The 20,099-nt window shown below is 59.9% G+C and overlaps 1 protein-coding gene across 5 annotated transcripts; it reads right to left on the bottom strand.

The window, feature by feature from the left end:
- Nucleotides 1-524: 524 nt before the first annotated feature.
- DENND6B (DENN domain containing 6B) lies at nucleotides 525-19,450 on the bottom strand. 5 transcript variants are annotated; one of them, XR_010116870.1, is made up of 21 exons: nucleotides 18,203-19,450; nucleotides 10,197-10,235; nucleotides 10,080-10,122; nucleotides 8,801-8,913; nucleotides 8,136-8,216; nucleotides 7,432-7,537; nucleotides 7,236-7,315; nucleotides 7,087-7,149; nucleotides 6,776-6,831; nucleotides 5,845-5,967; nucleotides 5,651-5,746; nucleotides 5,336-5,442; nucleotides 5,155-5,220; nucleotides 4,764-4,828; nucleotides 4,587-4,676; nucleotides 4,398-4,451; nucleotides 3,951-4,060; nucleotides 3,660-3,762; nucleotides 3,481-3,555; nucleotides 2,436-3,399; nucleotides 525-2,034 (listed from the first exon to the last, which is right to left on the bottom strand). XR_010116870.1 is itself a non-coding variant. In XM_055252579.2 (20 exons), the coding sequence occupies exons 1-20, from the start codon at nucleotides 19,133-19,135 to the stop codon at nucleotides 3,277-3,279; spliced, it is 2,526 nt and encodes an 841-aa protein (XP_055108554.2). In that variant the 5' UTR covers nucleotides 19,136-19,450; the 3' UTR covers nucleotides 525-3,276. The 5 variants fall into 5 exon arrangements, 2 of the variants coding, with proteins under 2 accessions (XP_055108554.2, XP_055108555.2); XM_055252579.2 differs by having other exon boundaries at nucleotides 525-3,399; XM_055252580.2 differs by having other exon boundaries at nucleotides 525-3,399; nucleotides 5,348-5,442.
- Between the last annotated feature and the right edge of the window lie 649 nt (nucleotides 19,451-20,099).

The following is a 20,099-nucleotide window of genomic DNA, read 5'->3' as shown; positions in this document are numbered from 1 at the left end:
TTCTGGCATCCCAGGCCCCAAGTCCTGGCCCCAGTGCTCCTGGGGTCCCCTGGGCTTGAGAAGAGGTGGCGAACCCTCTGCAGGGCCAGACCTTGGAGCATGCCTCCACTGCCCTCCCAAGACTGGATGTGCTGAGCAGGAGACAGAAGCATTCCCCAAGCCCTCACCCTTGCCCCCACCCTGGGTCACCCCTCCCTGGGGCCCGCCTTCCACCCAGACCTGCCCCATCCTTGCAGCTGGTCAGCTTCCTCCTCTCCCCAGCCAGGCATCCCCTCCTCCTCTGCTTCCCCCACCCGGGATCTGCCCGCCACATCCTGACAAACTCCCCCAGCCTGACTTAGTTCTATCGGTCTCTGCCTTCTCCCACCCTCAAGCAGCCAGGCCTTGTTCCTGCCCAAAATCTTCCCTTGGGCCTTGAACCACAATCCACATCACGGCCAACCTCCCCTTCACTGCAGAGGACCCCAAAATTACCAGGGTCTGACGAGATTGCCAACTTTTTATCAAAAAAGGAAAAGACAAGGTCCAGTCACAAAAGGACATTTTAATACCAAAACTGTGGGAAGGCCACTATTCTAGACTAAAAGGGAGTCTTTAAATAGCCAGCAGGAAGCTTGAGGGTGAGCAGCTGTCCTTCCTGTCCCTAAGCAGGCCCTGTGTGCACCCTCAGCCCCTAGCCCCACTCCAGACCCGCTCCTAGCCCTCTCCACCCTCTAGGTTCTGCGGTCCCTGTCCTTCGGGAGGCCTGTGACCACAGCAGTCCTCACCCTCGCCAACTAAGTTCTGCCCAGCAAGCCCTCTTGCCTGCGGGGGCTGGCACTCTGGCCAGGGGTGGAGCTGTCTGGACCTTCCTGCCTCTTCACTGACTGCCCCTGGCCTGGTGTGCGTGGGGTGGGGAGGGCCATGGCCCAGCCCTGGACTGAGACTCAGCCAACTCAGAGCGGCCCTGACGCTGGGGGGCCACAGGAGGCATCAGGACAGATGGAGCTGGCAGGTCTCCACGCCCAGCCCCCACCCATCCACCCCAAGCCTCTTCTGCATAGGTGGGGACAGGCCCTGAGGAAGAGGGGCTGGGACACTACCCCCCCACCTTAGCCTTGGCTTCTGCCCAGGGCAATGCTGGCCACCTGGCCTGCTTCCCCCACCGCCACGTTCCCCCCTCGCCCACCGCTACGTGGCCTCACCAGAGCCCTCCAGGGAAATCTGCATGTGCATTTCTGGATATACAGTGGCCATGGTCCCTGGGGGCTCCTCAGAGACCAGCCTGAAACCCCTCCCCTGCAGCCTTGTGGATCTGCAGCCCTCTGTGCTGTGCAGCAGCCCTCAGAAAGCCAAGTGAGCCAAGACTGTGGTGTGGGGAAGCACATGCTGCCATGTCCTTGGGGTGCACTCCCCAAAGTGGGGTCACAGTTGTGAGAGGGGCGGGTTGTCTTCCCAAGCTGCCCCGACACCTTGAAGTGCTGGTCCTCAGGGGGCTGGTCACCAGCACAAGGCTTTTGCAGAGGGCCCTGGTGGAGGGCAGCTGATGGCAGGGCCTGTACTGGCCCCCAGGCCCCATCTTATGGAGGTCAGTGTCCAAGCTGGCCACACAGGAGGTGCCAGCATCTCTGCAGACCCTCTAGAGACCAAGCCCTCAGTAGGGAGGCTGGTCCCCCCCGTGCTACAGTCGGGAGGCCCAAGCTGCATTTGGGGCCAGGACCTTTCTCACCCTTGGGTCCCCGGCTTGCCCCTGCCCCAGAACAGGTTTGCCATCTCGGACTCTACGTATTCTGTTTAACGTAGTCACGTCCTCGGACCCTGCACCAGACATCTGGGGCCTGACAGCTCCCCTTTGTCACCCTCCCGGCTGCCTCAGTGTCTTGTCTGTAGAATGGGGACAGGGACAGGCTGTCCTGGGCTGCAGTCGGGCTGGACAAGTTGACATGTACCAAGTTCTAAGAACTACCTGGCCCCGCTGTCCTCGTGGCTCAGTCATACCCTGCACTGAAGTGGCTGGCAGTGCTCGCTCTCCACCGCCTGGCTGGAGGATGTGGTCTGAGAGCACCAATGGGAACACAAACAGTACGTTGTGCTGAATGGGGGCCTCAGAAGAAAAAGAAAAGTCCCTCCCCCAGCCCTGTGTCCCCTGGCCAGCACCCGCCCGGCCTCACAGGGTACAAAGCCCAGTCTCCATGACTGGCCCTCCCAAAACCCTGTCAGGCATCTGCACAGCTGGGTCGCTCAGACAAGGAGTCTGAGGGTCTGAGTGGTCAGGGGACCTGTTCCCGGGCACACAGTGCGTGATGCTGAGCAGGGCTTGGCTGTCCAGAGCCCTGACAGTACCGTCACTGTGCTGCGCAGGGTCAACACCGTACCGCACGGGCCTCAGTGCCTGCAGGTATCACCGTGGGGAGCACACAACCCAGAAGTGGGTCTTAGGGACCTTCACCCCTTACCAAGGAAAGGGAGACATGCAGGCTCCAGCCAGAGGCAGGGTCAGGCCGAAGTCCAGAGCCCCTTAGGCTGCATGTGGGGGACGGACGGACACACTTGGACAACAGGAGCCCTGTCCACCTCCCAGAAGGGACGTATGGAGCTGATGCCTGGTGGGGGCTCCAGGACTGGGAGCCAGGAAGGTGCTGTGGACTCTCCGAGGGCCAGGCTGAGCCAGCTCTCCTAGCAGAGGTGCTGGGCCGCACATGACCCCCTGCCCAACCCCTACCTCCCAACAAACCACAGCCCCCAAGCAGGCGGGGGCCCAGAGGGGCACCAGGGGTGGTGGGCAGAGCTCTTCACACTGCAAAGTGGTCTCTCCCTTTCTCAAGTTGATGACTGTATGCAAAATAGCCTCCCATCCCCAGACAAGACAGGAGCTGTGTCGGGAGGGGGTCCCTCCTGTCCTGGGCAGCCTGTTGGGCTGAAGGAAGCATCACACACAGTGCAGGGGGGTTGGGGGCCAACAGATGGGCACCGGGAGGGGCAGACGGTAGACGCACCCGTATCATCGAGGGCTCCCAGCCTGTCCCCGCCCCTGTCCCAGCCTGAGGTCTGCAGAGGCCAGGTGGGACCCAGGAGGAGGCAAGGCTCCACCTGCGAGGAATCCCTATGGTCAGGGCCATGCTGTGGTTCCAAATGTCGCCTTTACTGCTGAGACAATGGTGGTGCAGGAAGGGAAGCCTGCAGTCTGGGCGGGGGGCCAAGGAAGGGGAGCGTGTGCTTGGCCCAGCGCCGCCACCACTGGGGAGTGGGAGGCTCAGGCAGACCTAGGGCCCTGGGACCGTGACCCTTGGCTCTGTTCTAGGGAGGGCACAGGACAGCCTGCAGGTCTTTGGGCAGGGAGCCGATGACCGTCTCGATGTACAGCTGGGCCCGCTGCAGCGTCGCCTCCTTCACAGGGAGCTGGTGGCCCTGAGCCCGCACCTGGAGGGGCAGCCGTGGTCAGGGCAGGTGCAGCTCCGTGCCAGGCTGGTGGCGCTGGGACAAGGCTGGGAGGCATCTTACCAGCTTCTCGCGAAGTTTCAGGACCAGGTCCACGACCTCCACCTCGGACTTGTCTTTCATCCAGGTCTCGATGTTCTGCAGGGTAAGATGGGGTCTACTGTCAGCAAGGCCCCTCACTGCCCTGGGCCTGTGCCCACCCCACCATGTTCTGGCCTTCCCCAACCCCCAGCCTCCCTCACCGCCTCACAAATAGCCTCCAGGTGCAGGGCCTCCAGCTTCAGGGCCATCTCCTTGTGCCGCTGCCGGTACCAGCCATCAAAATGGGGGGACTTGAAAAACCGCCTGTGGGGATTGACAGGCAGGGACCACGGGGCTGACCCTGGGGACTGACAGGCGGGGACCACGGGGCTGACCCTGGGGACTGACAGGCAGGGGCCACGGGGCTCACCCTGGGGCCTGACGGGGGGGCCATGGGGCTGACCCTGTGGACCAAGGAGGGCTCAGGCTGCCTGCACCTGCAGTCCACCCACCTGTAGAGACCCAGCCAGTCGCCCTTGAGGATGCAGGTGAGCTGGGGCCCGGCATGCTCCAGGCTATGCAGGAAGTCATCCTGACTGAAGGGCCGGATCTGGGGGGGAGTCTGAGCGGGGGTGGGTGAGCCAGCATGTGGGAACTCGGCCTCACAGGCCTGCACCCGGTACGCTTCCGAGACACACTCCTCACCACTTCTGAGGACCCCCAGCCCCCACCCTGCCTGGCACAGATCCCAGGAGAGCCTTTCCCAGGGAGCAGGCCCTGAGCCCCTCCAAGGGTCCTGCCAGCCACCTGCCCTGTGGCCCCCAGTTTCACAAACATGATGGCGTTGAGCCCTACGGCTCCTGCACAGCCACGGCCTCCTGCTCCAGACCTTCCCTCCTCCGGGTGAGGAAGGGAACCCGCCCTCCATGGACCCCAAAAAGCCCCCACAGGACCCCCACCTTCCAGGGCGTGATGCTCTTCTGCAGGGGCATGAGGCTGGCCATGTAGTGCTCCTGGGTGGGGAAGGGAGGGGAGTGAGCCCAAGGACCCATGCCCCCAGCCCCATCCCCCACAGCCCCGTCCCCCCAAGCCCCATCCCCCCCAGCCCCATACCCCCAGACCCCGTGCCCCCCAGTCCCGGGCCTCACCAGGGGGATGATGAAGCTCTGGGTGAGCTCCAGGAGGTGCCGCCGCAGCAGGGCGCTCTGCACATCTGATGGCCGCTTCTTCTGCACGCCCTGCAGGGGAGACAGGGCCAGGCCCTTGCTGTGCTTCACACCACACCAGGCTCTCTGCGTCCCCAGCCCCTGCCCCACAGCCCATACCTTGAGCAGCCGTTTGAGCAGCGCCTTGTCGCGATGGAGGTGGGCCGTGTAAGCTGTGTAGAGGCCTGGCGGGAGGGCACAGCTAGCGCCCCGCCCTTCAAGGGCCTCCCTCCCACACTCCTACAGCCCCACAGAGGAGCCAGGGTGGGGGTCTCCTCTGCCTGCAGCCCCATGTCCTTGGCTGCACCTGAAAATCTCACCCACCCCACCCCAGACACCGAGACCCACTGAAGAGAAGACAGCAACCCTCCCCAAGGGTTCTGAGCTCTGCTGCTGAGTCCTGGAAGAGGATCGGGGGTGTGGGGGCCTGGCTGCCCCGCCCGGGAGACCCGCCAGGTACAAGACAGGCCTCTCCACAGTGGAGGGGCTCCAGGTCGAGGGGAGCACAGACCTGGCTTGGTGTCCAGGGTCTTCAACCTTGAAGGCTTTTTCAGCTTGACTTGCTTAGGCAGGTCTCCTACGAGACACGCCCGGTGGCCAGGCCTCAGTGCCCGCAGCTCTGGCCATCCCCACAGGCTCTGAGGCAGCCCCACACTCAATGAGGCTTCTGAGCAGCACCCCTTGCACCTCACCGGGAGCCTGACCTGACATCTTGGGCTCCCCGACTCGGAGGATGTGGGGCCAGTGCTGGAGTGTTTTGATAAAGAAAGGGTTTGTGACTCCTAGGACCACGTTTGGTCTAGACAGAGAGAGAGAGAAGAGGCAGAGACAGAGGTCCAGGGAGGTGCAGCAAGGGCGAGAGGGGCGGGGCGGAGCAAGGGCGAGAGGGGCGGGGCGGAGCAAGGGCGAGAGGGGCGGGGCGGAGCAAGGGCGAGAGAGGCGGGGCGGAGCAAGGGCGAGAGGCGGGGCGGAGCAAGGGCGAGAGGCGGGGCGGAGGCGGCACTTACGGGGCCTGCGTGCGTGTGGTGAACTCCTTGAACTCGCTGTCATGTATGGTGAAGTAGGGACGGAAGTCGCAGCAGAACCTGAGGGGCTGCAGGCAGCTGTGGGCAGAGGCGGCAGGGAGCAGGTGAGGCAGGGGCAGCCCAGGCACAGCCGCGATGGTCCAGCTCCCCCAGCCGGGACCGGGCCAAGGGGGTACCTGGTCAAGGCCAGCACCATCTCCGAGGACACGTCGGGCGAGGGTGCCAGGACCAGCAGGGGCTCCCCAAGGAGCATGAGCTCCCACAGTGTCTGCATATGAGTCAGCACAGGCCGGAAGCACCTGGGGCCGGGCAGGAAGGTCGGGGAGGTCAGGCAGGGGCTGAGACTCCTGGCCCTGGCCCCGTTCTCCCACCGTTCACCCAGGCTGGCCCAGGCGCTGGTGAACACGGCACGCTGCGCCAAGGTGAAGACAGATCTATCTGAAGATGTGTCTCGGGTTATCATGGCCACGCCAAGCTCTGACAGTCCACCTGTGCTGGGCCTGGCCCTGGGAATGGGGGACTCAACCTCGACCCACCTGTGAGGGACCAGCTATCCTGAAGCGGCCGCAAAGCCGGGGCAGGGTCTGCTGACCTGGGCTGGGGGGGTACCCGCCCAGACCCCTCCCATCACCCTGTGCCCATCCCAAGTGCAGCCCTGGCTCCTGCTGGGCCCAGCACAGAGCAGGATGGTCTCAAAGCCCACGTTCCCTTGCACACTCGTCCAGAGGCAGAAAAGGCGGCGGCCTCAGGCAGTGAATCTCTCCTGACAGCCTCTCCTTGACACCTGTCTTTCTGAATCTCCTGCCCACTGTGCCCATTTCCGCTGGCTGCAGACATGTGGGCATTTGCTTCCTCTTCTAAACAATTATCCCTTCTTCCTTCCAGAACTGTCCCAAGGGTTACTCAGGATGAGTGCTGCTTCCCTTGGGCAGGCCCCACATGGCGCTGGCCATACACACACACACACACACACACACGTGCACACATGCACTCACGCAGACACACGCACACACACGTACTCGCACACAGATGCACACACGCACGTACATGCACGTGCACATACAGTGAGCTCCTTAAAAGCAGTGTGCAGAACCCTAGGGGGCTCACCTGAACAGGTCCAGCTCGTGGACGCTAGCAAGAACCACTGGGGCTGGCAGCAGGTTCTGAGAGGAGGGGAGTGTAGGTCAGGGCCAAGGGGAGGCTGGCACCCCTTGGGCCCCAAGCAGCCCCTGCCTCACAGCACAGGGGAAGGTGGAGAGCGCCCAGCCCTACACCAAGACACAGCCTGTGGCTTTGCCTGGGTTTGACCACCCCGCAGGGTGGACCAGGGAGGCAGGTGTGGGACCACCCGGCCCAGGAGCAGGACTCAGTCGGGTGAAGCCCAGCTGTCTCAGCTCCACCTCCGCCTCAGCTCCCACCTCTTGGTCACACTGCTTTGGAGGACTGGACTCGCCCTTGTCCACCCTGGATGGGATGCGCACCTGGGAGAAGGAGGGAGCAGCTGCCAGAGGGAGTAGGGCATCCCCACACACCTGCAGAGCCTGCTCCCCAGCCAGCTGGCTCTCACCTGGACAACAACGCCCATGACAGGTAGGTTCAGGGTCTGCCCAGGCGCAGGTGCCGGCCACTGGTCGATCTCACTGCACACTGCGGATGCAGTAGCCCGCGTCAGGACCCTCCCCAAGGAGAAGCTGCTGCCGAGCCCACCAGGGGCCACAGCTGGGATGATGAGACCGCGATGGCCACGCCTGATGGCCACTCACCTGCTTCCAGGCAGGGCGCCAGCTTGTCAAAGTACTCGGGGGCGATGAAGCTTAGCAGCGCTTGGAACAGCCGGACAAAGGGCAAGCGGGACACCAGCACCAAAGACTGCAGGGCCACAGGGCCAGTTAGAGGCCCAGTGCCAGGCCTCACCCTCGCCACTCAGGAGCCCACGGGGACCCCTGAAGCCACGCTCACCTGGAGCTGACCCAGGGTAGCACATCCCACCAACTTCACAGGACAGCTGCCCCGGGAACGGCCTGACTCGGACCCCAGAATTATGACGGGAGAAAACCCAACACCGAACTCCCTGGGTGGCGGCCAGTGGGGCTGGACCCTAGGGCCTTCGGAGGGAAACGCATGGGGGCCAGAATTTCTGGAATGATCTCCCCAGGGGCTGAGCAGCTTTTACTCTCGGCCTGTGGCTTCCAGGCTGGGTTGTCCTGACCCTAACAGTGTGATGACCCTCCAGCCATCAGTGAGGGGCAGCAATGTCCTGGACCAGGACAGAAGGGCCTTGGGTGCCATGCCAGGCAAGGACAGGGCAGGGGGGCCACAAGGAGAGCTGGACACAGCCCAGGTGGGGCTGCAGGAGGGGTGGGCACTGCTGGAGGCTCAGGGACCCTTGCCCGCCCCACAGTCCTTCCTGCTGCCTGCCAGCTCCTGCCTCTCTGAGGCGCCAGCCAAGAGTGACCAGGCAGCGCACCTTCTGGAAGTAGCCCCTCTTCACAGAGCTGTCCTTCACCTGCCTGAAGTACACGTAGCCGAAGTAGTGCGCCGGCTCCCTCTGGAAGGAGCACGGTGTTAGCCAGGCCATGCCCCACCCAGACCACCTGGCTGGAAGGAGCATGGTGTTAGCTAGGCTATGTCCCACCCAGACCACCTGGCCAGCCCCAGGGCTGGGAGTGGCAAGAAGCATGCGGGGACTGAGGCAGATGGAAGCCTAGAGAACCAGGAGGCTCCTGGAGCTGCTGTCCCTGCACTCTGGCCACCAAGGTGGAGGCCAGGAGGTCCTGGGCTCAGAAGGTGGGTAACACCCCTGCTGATACAGCAGGGAGTCCACTGGTGTGGTGGAGAGGGGCTCAGGGGGCTGGGGGCCCTGGGAGGGCCCCTGTCCAACTATGCAGATGCCCAGCCACGGATGTGTGGTGCCAAGGGAAAGCCCCAGGGACCCTGGGGAGACCCTGGAAGAGCTGGCCCATCCTCAGTTGGGGCTGGTGCCTGGGACTGCAGGGCCAGTGGGGCCTGGCCAGCTCCTCTCCTGCCACACAGGGCCCAGGCACTCTGAAGGGGCTTCTCCTACCAGCTGACCCTGGCAGGACCCGTGGGGAGCAGGAGAGAAGCAGGCCAGAGACGAAGCCCAGTGCTCACCTGCAGTGCCACAGGGGCCCTGCTGTTGTAGTGCCTGTCGTCAGCATGCCAGGGGCTCCTCTGCCCTCCACACTGGCGCATGCGGAAGCTGAACTGAGTGTCTCCAAGGCAGCCTGAGAAGGGGCAGCCCCACCACACGTGTCAGGGCCGGGAGCCTCTTCTGCAGGCCCTGGAGCTGGTGACCAGGGAGCAAGGGCCCTACGAGCCTGGTTTCTGCTGGTAAATATACCCCAGAAACCAGCCTGGCTAACACAGTGAAACCCCGTCTCTACTACAAATACAAAAATTAGCCAGGCATGGTAGCACACACCTGCAATCCCAGCTACTCGAGAGGCTGAGGCAGGAGAATCCCTTGAACCTAGGGGGCGGAGGTTGCAGTGAGCCAAGGTGGCGCCATTGCACTCCAGCCTGGGTGACAGAGCGAGACTCCGTCTCAAAAAAAAAAAAAAAAAAAAAAAAAAAAAATGCCCAGAATGCCCAGCCCAAGGGGTCTGTGTTTCCCAGTGGGCTCCTATTCTGACTCCTGTACACTCTGTACCTACAGGTCTTAGAATATATTCGCACAGAAAAGCAGCTTCAACTTCTCTGGGAAATTGGCTCGACCTGCTTGAGACAGAAAACCAGGCACTAGAAAATGGCCACCCAGGCCAGGCGCGGTGGCTCACGCCTGTAATCCCAGCACTTTGGGAGGCCGAGGCGGGTGGATCACGAGGTCAGGAGATCGAGACCATCCTGGCTAACACGGTGAAATCCCGTCTCCACTAAAAATACAAAAAATTAGCCGGGCGAGGTGGCGGGCGCCTGTAGTCCCAGCTACGCAGGAGGCTGAGGCAGGAGAATGGCATGAACCCCCGGGAGGCGGAGCCTGCAGTGAGCCGAGATCGCGCCACTGCACTCCAGCCTGGGTGAAAGAGCGAGACTCCGTCTCAAAAAAAAAAAAAAAAAAAAAAAAAGAAAATGGCCACCCAGACGTCTATGCCCTGGGGCAGGAGCGGGAGGGAGGCCCAGCCTCTGGCGGCCACTGTGTGGGCTGTAGGAGACTGACTGTTGGTCCCTCTGCAAAGAGACACCCTTTCCACGTGAATCTGGGGACCTGCCTGACCTGCTGCAACGCGGGGCTCTCGGTGCCTCTACGGAGTGGGCATGGGGATGGTGCCGCTCACCCCTGTGGCACTCTGTACACCGTGGGCAGCTGAGGCAGCCGTGATGCCCTTGGCCTGGGCTACAGGGATGCCCAGCTGGCTTCATGTCCAGCCCCTGGAAAGGTGTGGTTGCCTACCTGAGTGCGAGTCAGGAAAGGACAGGTAGCAGATGCTGCTTTTCTGAAACATACAAAACCTGGTGAGGGCCAACCCACTCCTGGGTCCCATCCATTCCCAAGAGGGCCGGGACTCACCTCCTTGTCTGTGAGCCGGAAGTCGTTGGGATACACCAGCTGCAGAGGAAGACAGAGTGCTTGGTGACTCTGTCACCGAGGAAGCGACACCCCTTGACGGCATCTGCTGGACTGTGACCGTCCCAGCAGCTGCAGCGTCTGTCTGTGGGGCGCAGGTCAGTGCCCACGGTGCTGGCTCACCCCCCGCTCCCTGTTCCAACAGCATGCTGTATCCGCCCCACACCATCTTCTCTGGCTACGATGTCTGGCTCCTTGCTGACCCGCTCCTCTCTCTCACCTCCAGGTACCAAGCCCCGGGCAACTCTCCTGCCAGCCAGGGGCTTCTCTACTCCCACCTCCCCAGGCCCCTCTCAGTAAGAGGACAGCACAATTGGGTGGGCTTCCTGACCCCTTTCTCACACCCCTGGTCCTCACAGCCACCCAACCATCTCTTGCTCAGACTGCAGTTGGGGCCCCCTGCCCCTATCCACCCGGACATCTGTTCACAGCATCAGAAGGGTAGTGCTTCAGGGCCTACCCAGAGGCCCCTCACCTAGGATCCTCACCCAGGATGGTCACAGGGCTCCACCTGGCTGGTCCTCCATCTCCCTCACCACTCGCCAAGCCAGAGGGCCCCGGCCGTGCTGCTCCCCCAGCCTTTGCTCAGATGGAGGCCCAGAAGCACCCCTGCCCCACGATGGCAGCTTGCTGTCAGGCCCTCTCCCCGTCCTGCTCAGCAGTCTTCACCCACCCTCCCCCTGCCAGGGCCTGTGCCCCACCTGTAGTGCCCAGTGAGTGCCCAGCTGGACAAGCCCTGCACCCCCAGGAGTGGACAGTGCGGGAGAGCATGACGCTAAGCAGGCGCTGAATGACTTGGAAGACAGGTGTGCGCTGACAGAGGCGGCAGGTGGGGCAGGTGAGCCTGGGAGCCCAGCTCAGTAGGTCCACGCACACATGGACCACTTTCCCTCTAGGGAGCTCCCGGAGCCCCCATTCCCAGTGGGCCCTGCGGTGTCTCTTGGGCTGCCTGAGGCCTGCTGGGAGGGCCTCTGCACACCGTCCCCTCCTCACCCCACTTGCCCCGCTTCTCCACTGAGTTGGGTTTAGGCTATAACAAGGCTTCTTCCAAGGTGTGCCCTGAGCCCCCAGACGGTGAGGAGTCGGGCCCTGGATGAAAGCATCTGCCATTTTGTTTTTGAGAGACAGGGTCTCGCTCCTTCACCCAGGCTGGAGCGCAGTGGTGCAATCACAGCTCACTGCAGCCTCGAACTTCTAGGCTCAAGCGATCCTCCCGCCTGAGCCTCCTGAAGTGCCGGGAGTGCAGGTGTGAGCCACCACGCCCAGCTTGCTCTGTGAAAATAGCTCTGCTCTTCTGTTTGCTCTGGGCTTGCTACCGTGGTCCTGCTTTGTCTCTTCCGATGCAGAGTAAGTCTCTCTAAGGACCCTGTCCTGGTTACTTCTGCCTCCCAGCACCTGGCACAGAACAGACCCTCCCCAAATACAGTGTTTTGTGGCATGTGTGAAGAGGCCTCTGAGGTTTACTAGAACAGGTGGGTGGAGGGGAGCTAAACAGGCACCAAGGAGTGGTCAGGAGGAGGATGAGGGAGGAAGCTGGGAGTAGGCTGGACCCACAGGGGTGCCTCAGGATAGCTCCGTGAGGGGCTGGGGGTACAGGGCCACTCAGCCGGAGCCTTCATGTGTCTGCACTGAGGAGGGCTGGGAAAAGGCGGGTACCCTCTGCCTGAGGTCAGGACTCTGTACCTGGTCTGCCAGTCACAGGAGCTTGTGGCCTCTGAGCTCTGTGCCCATGCCTGGGGGCCCTCAGCATGTCTGACCAGGGAAAGACACATTCTCAGGCTCATCCTTTTTGAGAGTGGCCCTGGGGCCCAGGTACAGCCTGAAGCTGAGTACTAAGCCAGGGGTCAGGCCACCCGCGGTTGGCCATGCCAAGGTAAGGGGAAACATGGAGCCGATCTTCAGGGCAAGGAGGCCTCCCAGGCCAGGCTGTGCCCTGCTCAGGGTTCCATGAGGGTCTTGCCCTTTTCGCCTGAGCCCTGCACAGGTCCCTGCTCCTGGTCACCAGTCACCCTGAGGAAGAGCTTGGTTTGGAGAGCTTGGTTTGGAGAAGGCACATCCAGGGAGTGGTTCTCAAGGTGTGGCCGGGCCGCCCTTGGGATCCCCGGGGTCAAAGCTCTTCTCCTATGTGAGAGCCTCCTCTCTCATCTTCACCCTCATGTACAGCATGGCTCCCAGAAGCTGCAGTGTGTCCTGTTTTGGTGGGCTGAAAGCAGTGCTGAAGAGAATCCAGCTGTTTTCTATTTGGTTGGACTTTTATTTTTTATTTTGAGACGGGGTCTTTCTCTGTCACCAGGCTGGAGTGCACTGACGTGATCTCAGCTCACTGCAAACTCCACCTCCTGGGTTCAAATGATCCTCCTGCCTCAGCCTCCTGAGTAGCTGGGACTAAGGGTGCACGCCACCACGCCTGGCTAACTTTTTTGTATTTTTTAGTAGAGACAGAGTTTCACCATATTGGCCAGGCTGGTCTCGAACTCCTAACCTCGTGATCCACCCGCCTCGGCCTCCCAAAGTGCTGGGATTACAGGTGTGAGCCACCGCGCCCGGCCCTTCTAACTCTCAAAAATGTTTTTTAAGACAAGGTCTCACTGTCACCCAGGCTGGAATGCAGTGGTACGAACACAGCTCATTGCAGCCTCGACCTCCTGGGCTCAAGCAAAACCTTCCACCTCAGCCTCCTGAGTAGCTGGGACTACAGGCGTGCACCACCACACATGGCTGATTTTTACACTGTTGTGCTACAGGCATGCGCCACCACACATGGCTGATTTTTACACTGTTGTGTAGAGAATGGGTCTTGCTATTCTGCCCAAGCTGGTCTCAAACTCCTGGACTAAGCCTTCCAAGTAGCTAGAACTACAAGCCTGTGCTACCATGCCCAGCTGATTTCCTTGGTTTTAACTCCTAGTAAACATTGATAGATATAACCAATATTTAAACAAACAAAAAAAGCTCTTTGGGGTCCTCAATATTTTTTTTTTTTTTTTTTGAGACAGAGTCTGGCTCTGTTGCCCAGGCTGGAGTATAGTGGCACAATCTCGGCTCACTGTAAGCTCTGCCTCCCAGGTTCACGACATTCTCCTGCCTCAGCTTCCTGAGTAGCTGGGACTACAGGTGCCTGCCACCACGCCCAGCTAATTTTTTGTATTTTTAGTAGAGACGGGGTTTCACTGTTTTAGCCAGGATGGTCTCGATCTCCTGATCTTGTGATCCACCTGCCTTGGCCTCCCAAAGTGCTGGGATTACAGGCGTGAGCCACCGCGCCCAGCAAATAATTTTTAAGACTACAAAAGTGTCCTAAGACTGCAGAGTATGGGCACTGCTGCCTGGGAGGACATGGCTGCCAGAGTGAAAGTGGTATTCTAACTGACCAGAGTTCACTCCAGAGACCTCTGAGAGAGCTGGGATGTTGAGAGGTAAATTTTCCTTTAGAAAAAATTTTGTCTTTTATTGTTTGTTCTGAGACGGAGTCTCACTCTGTCACCCAGCCTGGAGTGCAGTGGTGTGATCTCCACTCACTGCAACCTCTGCCTCCCAGGTTCAAGCGACCCTCTTGCCTCAGCCTCCAGATAGCTGGGATTACAGGCATGTCGCAATGGCCAGCTAATTTTTTGTATTTTTTTTTTTTTTTTTTTTTTTTTTTTGAGACGGAGTCTGGCTCTTTAGCGCAGGCTGGAGTGCAGTGGCGCCATCTCGGCTCACTGCAAGCTCCACCTCCCGGGTTCACGCCATTCTCCTGCCTCAGCCTCCCGAGCAGCTGGGACTACAGGCGCCCGCCACTACGCCCGGCTAATTTTTTGTATTTTTAGTAGAGGCGGGGTTTCACCGTGTTAGCCAGGATGGTCTCGATCTCCTGACCTCGTGATCCACCCGCCTCGGCCTCCCAAAGTGCTGGGATTACAGGCGTGAGCCACCGCACCCGGCCAATTTTTTGTATTTTTAATACAGATGGGGTTTCACCATGTTGGCTAGGCTGGTGGTCTCAAACTCCTGACCTCAGGTGATCCACCTGCCTCGGCTTCCCAAAGTGTTGGGATACAGGCATGAGCCACCATGCCCAGCCTTGTTTTTTGTTTTTTTTTATTATTTTTTCTTGAGACAGTCTTGCTCTGTTGCTCAGGCTGGAGTGCAGTGGCACAATCTTGGCTCACTGCAAGCTCTGCCTCCCGGGTTCACACCATTCTGCTGCCTCAGCCTCCCAAGTAGCTGGGACTATAGGCGCCCACCACCATGCCCAGATAATTTTTTTTTTTTTTTTTAGTAGAGATGGAGTTTCACTGTGCTAGCCAGGATGGTCTTGATCTCCTGACCTCGTGATCTGCCCGCCTTGGCCTCCCAAAATGCTGGGATTACAGGTGTGAGCCACCATGCCCGGCTTGTTTTTTGTTTTTAACAGACAGGGTCAACCTCCAACTCTTGGACTCAAGCAGTTCTCCCACCTCAGCCTCCCGAGTAGCTGAGACTACAGATTTGTGCCACCATGCCTGGCTCTTTTTTTTTTCCTTTTTGAGAGCTGCACTCCAGCTCTGTCACCCAGGCTGGAGTGCAGTGGCATGATCTCAGCTCACTGCAACCTCCGCCTCCTGGGTTCAAGCAATTCTCCTAACTCAGCCTCCAGAGTAGCTGGGATTACAGGCATACAATGCCCGGCTAATTTTTTGTATTTTTAGTAGAGACAGGGTTTCACCATGTTGCCCAGGCTGGTCTCGAACTTCTGAGCTCATGCAATCCGTCTGCCTCAGCCTCCCAAAGTGCTAAGATTACAGGCATGAGCCACTGCGCCCGGCCTCATTTTGTATTTTTTGTGGAGATTTGGGTCTTGCTATATTGACCAGGCTGGTCTAGAACTCCTGGACTCAAGTGCTCCTCCCACCTTGGGCTTCCAAAGTGCTAGGATTACAGACACGAGCCAGCACGCCTAGGCTTTTTTTTTTTTTTTTTTTTTTTTTTAATTTTGTTTTGGGACAGGTTCTCGCTATCACCCAGGCTGGAGTGCAGCCTCAAATTCCTGGGCTCAAGCAATCCTCCAGTCTCAGCCTCCTGAGTAGTTATAACTACAGGTGCATGCCACCACACCTAGCTAATTTATTTTTAATTTTGGTAGAAACAGGGTCTATGTTTCCTAGGCTAGTCTGGAACACCTGGCCTCAAGTGATCCTCCTGCCTTGGCCTCCTAAAGTGCTGGATTACAGGCAGGAGCCACTGAGCCCAGCCCAAGAGGTGAGTTTTCAAGAGCTGAGAAGGTGGAGCCAGGCCCTTTCCTAAACTGACCTGTACACTCCAGTCACCTCACAGTCCCGCCCAGCCCCTCTCAAGCCAGACCCCTTGTCACCCCACAGCTCTGCTGGCCCCACTCAAGCTGGACCCCTCATCTCACAAGCAGGCTGCACTGCAGTCATTTCCATGGTGCTCCCACGTGTACAGTTGCGCGGGTGTCCTGTGAGGGCTAAGGGGGCGTCCTGTGAGCACTATGGACCCTGAACCACTTACTCTCTGTATCACTGGCACATGGTGTGAAATCCTAGAGGGCAAGAGCCTTGTCTACTCATTTACATGCTGGGCACCGGTATTGTGGGGCTGGGCTGGTGATAGCTGCTCAGTGTGATGGGTTTTTTTTTTTTTTTTTTTTTGAGAGGGACTTTCGCTCTTGTTGCCCAGGCTGGAGTGCCATGGCACGATCTCGGCTCACCGCGACCTCCTGGGTTCAAGTGATTCGCCTGCCTCAGCTACCTGAGTAGCTGGGATTACAGGCGTGCGCCACCACGCCCAGCTAATTTTGTATTTTTAGTAGAGACAGGGTTTCTCCATGTTGGTCAGGCTAGTTTCAAACTCCTGAACTCAGGTGATCCACCAGCCTCGGCCTCGCAAGTGCTGGGATTACAGGCATGAGCCACCACGCCCAGCCTTCAAAGTGATTTACTGAATGAGTAACTGAATCACCAGCTCCTTGCCTTTCGCTTACGTTGGCATTTTGGGAGAGGGGTTACCTGAAACAGGACCCCTTCCCCTGTCTCTTCTCAGCGTCCAAGACTTATTTACCTAAGCCCATTCCTTCCTCTGAGATGCATGAATCCCAACTAGAGTCTTCCTTCCACATCGCAGAACCAAGCACAGTCCTGGGGCTTTGCGGTGCTTAGCTGGGCTGAACTGTGACTGAGCTGCACAGTGGGTGCTCCCTAAGTCTGTAAGTGACTAAAACAACCTCGATCTTCCCTGTAACTTCCAGGTGAGGGAGGAAAGGCAAGAGTCATGTGCTCAGGCCCCGGTGGATCCACTGCCAGGTTTCTGCACAGACTCAGTGATCTGCAGGTGCCCAGGTCACTGGACCCAGGGGACCTGGGTCCCCAACACTCTGCCAGCTGACCATGCCCCCAGTCCGAGCTAAGCATCCCCAGCAAAAGCTCAGAAGTCCAAGCACACACAGCCTTCAACGGCTCAGAAATAACTTTCCCAATGGGTTTTAGAAAACAACACAAGAATGTCTTAAGGAACAGAGGAACCTCCTTTTTTTTTTGAGATGGAGTCTCGCTTTGTCGCCCAGGCTGGAGCGCAATGGTGCGATCTCTGCTCACTGCGACCTCCCCCTCCCAGGTTTAAGCGATTCTCCTGCCTCAGTCTCCTGAGTAGCTAGGACTACAGGAGTGTGCCACTACGCCCAGGTAATTTCTGTATTTTTAGTGGAGATGCAGTTTCACCATGTTGGCCAGGATGGTCTCAAACTCCTGACCTTGTGATCCGCCTGCCTCGGCCTCTCAAAGTGCTGGGATTACAGGTGTGAGCCACTGCGCCCGGCCAGGAACCTCTTAACTTCTTTTGTGATTTTGTGGGGAACAATCTGGGCAACAGTATTGAACTAAGAAAGGTTCTCAACCCTGGGCAGGTCACCTCACTTCTTGGTACTCAGCTCCCACCCAGTGGTGCTGTTTGAAGCTGTGCACCTCCTGGGGACGGTGTGCGGTGGGAGGGGCTCCAGAGAGTGCTAGAGTTAACGCTTTTCTGTTTAGAAGACTATAGGCTTCTTACGGCCTCTTGGAGTTCAGCAGGGCCTTAGAAACCATCTCCCAACCACAGAGACGTGCTGCCTGGCTTTCCTGATGATGATGATTTGGCCTCATCTTGGACACCTGCGGTAATGGAGCGCTCACTACCTCTCAGGAGGTTCCCTGCGCCAGTGCAGGGAAGCCTCCCTCCACCTGCAGGTGGGCCTCCCCTGTGCTGGTCAGCTCTCTGATGTGTGTTACACAGGACACAGAGAAGATCGTCCTGCGGGGCCTCCCTGGAGGAAGGGAGGCTGCCTGTGTGGGTAGGTGACTGGAGGCCTGCAGGCAGCAGAAAGACCACATCGAAAGCCCATGGGCACAGACCCCCACGGGCAAGAACACCACAAGACGCAGGTGGAGGGACAGGGGCCCATGGGGTCTGGATCTGATTCTAGGTGGACAAGGAGGCGCTGCAGGGTTTTAAGCAGGAGAGCCACAAAGGTTGAACTCTGGGGTGCAGCTGGGGCGGGGATGACATCAGTGATGGCAGCAAAGGAACGGATCTGAGACCTTTGTTGCAGAAGGAGCCGTCAGCCTCGCCTATGCCCAGAGATGGGATGCGGAGCGGAGGGTAAGCCCGGGACTCTGGCGGGAGCCACTGAAGGGATGAAGGTGTCCCTGCTCCGGTGGGGAATGGAGGAGGGAGATGTGAGACATTTACTGGGAAAAATCGAAAGAGTACCACTTAGGTTATGCAAAATCCTCCATCCTAAGGTGAAGACAAGATCCGACTCCGAGCAGCTCGCCTTCCCTCCTCGGCCTGGGGAGCGCTTCTGGAGCCCGGAGAAGAGGCCCCTCCAGGAGGTGGCGGCCGAACGCCAGGGAGAGTGCGGGGCGGTCGAGGGCCCCAAGCGAGGCGGGACCGGCCCCGGGCGGCGCAGCCCTGCCCACCCGCCCGCGCCTGCTCACCTCCAGTGCCTGGCCCAGCTCCAGGTCGAAGGTGACCACGCACACGCACTCCAGCCAGGCGGAGAAGCGCGCCCAGGGCGCCGCCGGGGTCCGCGCCGCGCGACCTGAAGACGTGGGTCCAGCCGCGCCCAGGCAGCCGCGAGCCCGGCGAGGCCCTGTGCCCAACAGCGCGTCCATGGCGGCGGCCGCGGGTTGCCGGGGGAACGCAGGCGGGGGCGGCGCGCGTCCGGGCCGCGCCTCAAAACAGCTGAGCCGCCGCCGCCGCGGCCCAGTGAGGCTCCACCGCGGCCGCGCGCCCTCTAGCGCCCGAGAAGCGCCGGCGGCCGGGCGCCGCCCAGGACACCAGCGAGCCGGGCGCACGCGGGCCAGAGCGGCCGGAGCCCACTGGGGGACTTCCGGGAAAGCGGCCGCACAGGAGCCTCCCAGGGCCCACGCCGTCTGAGGCCCGAGAGTCAGGTCGGCCCCGGTGCTCGCGGATCCCGGCTCGCGGGAGCCTCGCGGCCAGGCCGGGGACGCAGAGCAAGGCTGCAGCCAGCCGGCGCCGGGCTCGTCGGGCTTCGCAGGTCCGGCCAGCCCGCCTCGCCCCATCGCGCAGCGTCCAGCGGCGTCGCTGGCGTTTTCGTGGCGGAATGGCGTCTTCACTGAGCGCCCAGCCACCACCGCGGACTCGCGCTCGCTTCCTCTGGGGCCGGCGCGGCCTGGGGTCGCGTCTGACCCCGGGTGTCCACGCGACGCCTCTGCAGTTTCACTTTCCAGGGGAATCGCGGGGACCTGGAGCGAGGCCTTCCCTCGCGAGGGCCCCGGGCCCCGCTGTGGTCCACAGAGCACCTGGAGGCCCGGCGTGGAAGGGCGAGTTTGGGGCTGTGGGTAACTTAATGAGGCACGCCTTTGAGTCGTGGGCCTCGTGACGTTTCCGTGGACGACGGGCCGCATATACTCTGGTGGTCCCTTCAGATTACCACGTGTTGGCCAGACGCGGTGGCTCACGCCTGTAATCTTACCGCTTTGGGAGGCCGAGGTGGGGTGGCGGATCGCGAATCCAGGAATTCGAGACCAGCCTGACCAACATGGTGAAACCCCGTCTCTACTGAAAATACAAAAATTAGCCGGGCGTTGTGGCTGGCGGGCGCCGTAACCCCAGCTACTCGGGAGGCTGAGGCAGGAGAATCGTTTGAACCCCGGAGGCGAAGCTTGCAGTGAGCCGAGATGTCGGCACTGCACTCCAGCCTGGGCGACAGAGCGAGACTCCATCTCAAAAATAAAAAAATAAAAGATAACCATCTGTTGTTCGGATCATCTGGCCTAGGTGTGGGGTAGGCTGTCCCATCTAGGTTTGTCACATAACGAAATCGCCTAATGACACATTTCTCAGGACATAGCTTCACTGTTGAGCAGCACATGGCCGTATTGTTTTTTGTTTGTTTTTGTTGTTTTTTTTGAGGCAGAGTTTTGCTCTTGTTGCCCAGGCAGGAGTGCAATGGCATGGTCTTGGCTCACTGCAACCTCTGCCTCCTGGGTTCAAGCGATTCTCCTGCCTCAGCCTCCCGAGTAGCTGGAATTGCAGGCGTGCACCACCACGCCTGGCTAATTTCTGTATTTTTAGTAGAAACAGGGTTTCACCATTTTGGCCAGGCTGGTCTCGAACTCCTGAGCCCAGGTGATCTGCCCGCCTCGGCCTCCCGAAGTGTTGAGATTACAGGCGTGAGCCACTGCGCCAGGCTTGACTGTATAGCTTTTATTTTTATTTTTAGAGGAAAGGTCTCACTCTCTCCCAGGCTGGAGTGCAGTGGCCCATGGCAGCTCACTGCAGCCTCGATCCCCTGGCTCAAGCTATCCTGCCACTCAGTCTCCTGGGTAGCTGAGGCTACAGGCACACGCCGCCATACCCCATTATTTT

The sequence above is a fragment of the Symphalangus syndactylus genome, chromosome 18, assembly GCF_028878055.3.
Source record: "Symphalangus syndactylus isolate Jambi chromosome 18, NHGRI_mSymSyn1-v2.1_pri, whole genome shotgun sequence".
Classification (NCBI taxonomy): Eukaryota; Metazoa; Chordata; class Mammalia; order Primates; family Hylobatidae; genus Symphalangus; species Symphalangus syndactylus.
Note: the sequence above shows the minus strand (reverse complement) of the source record. Positions and strands in the feature narration are given on the sequence as shown.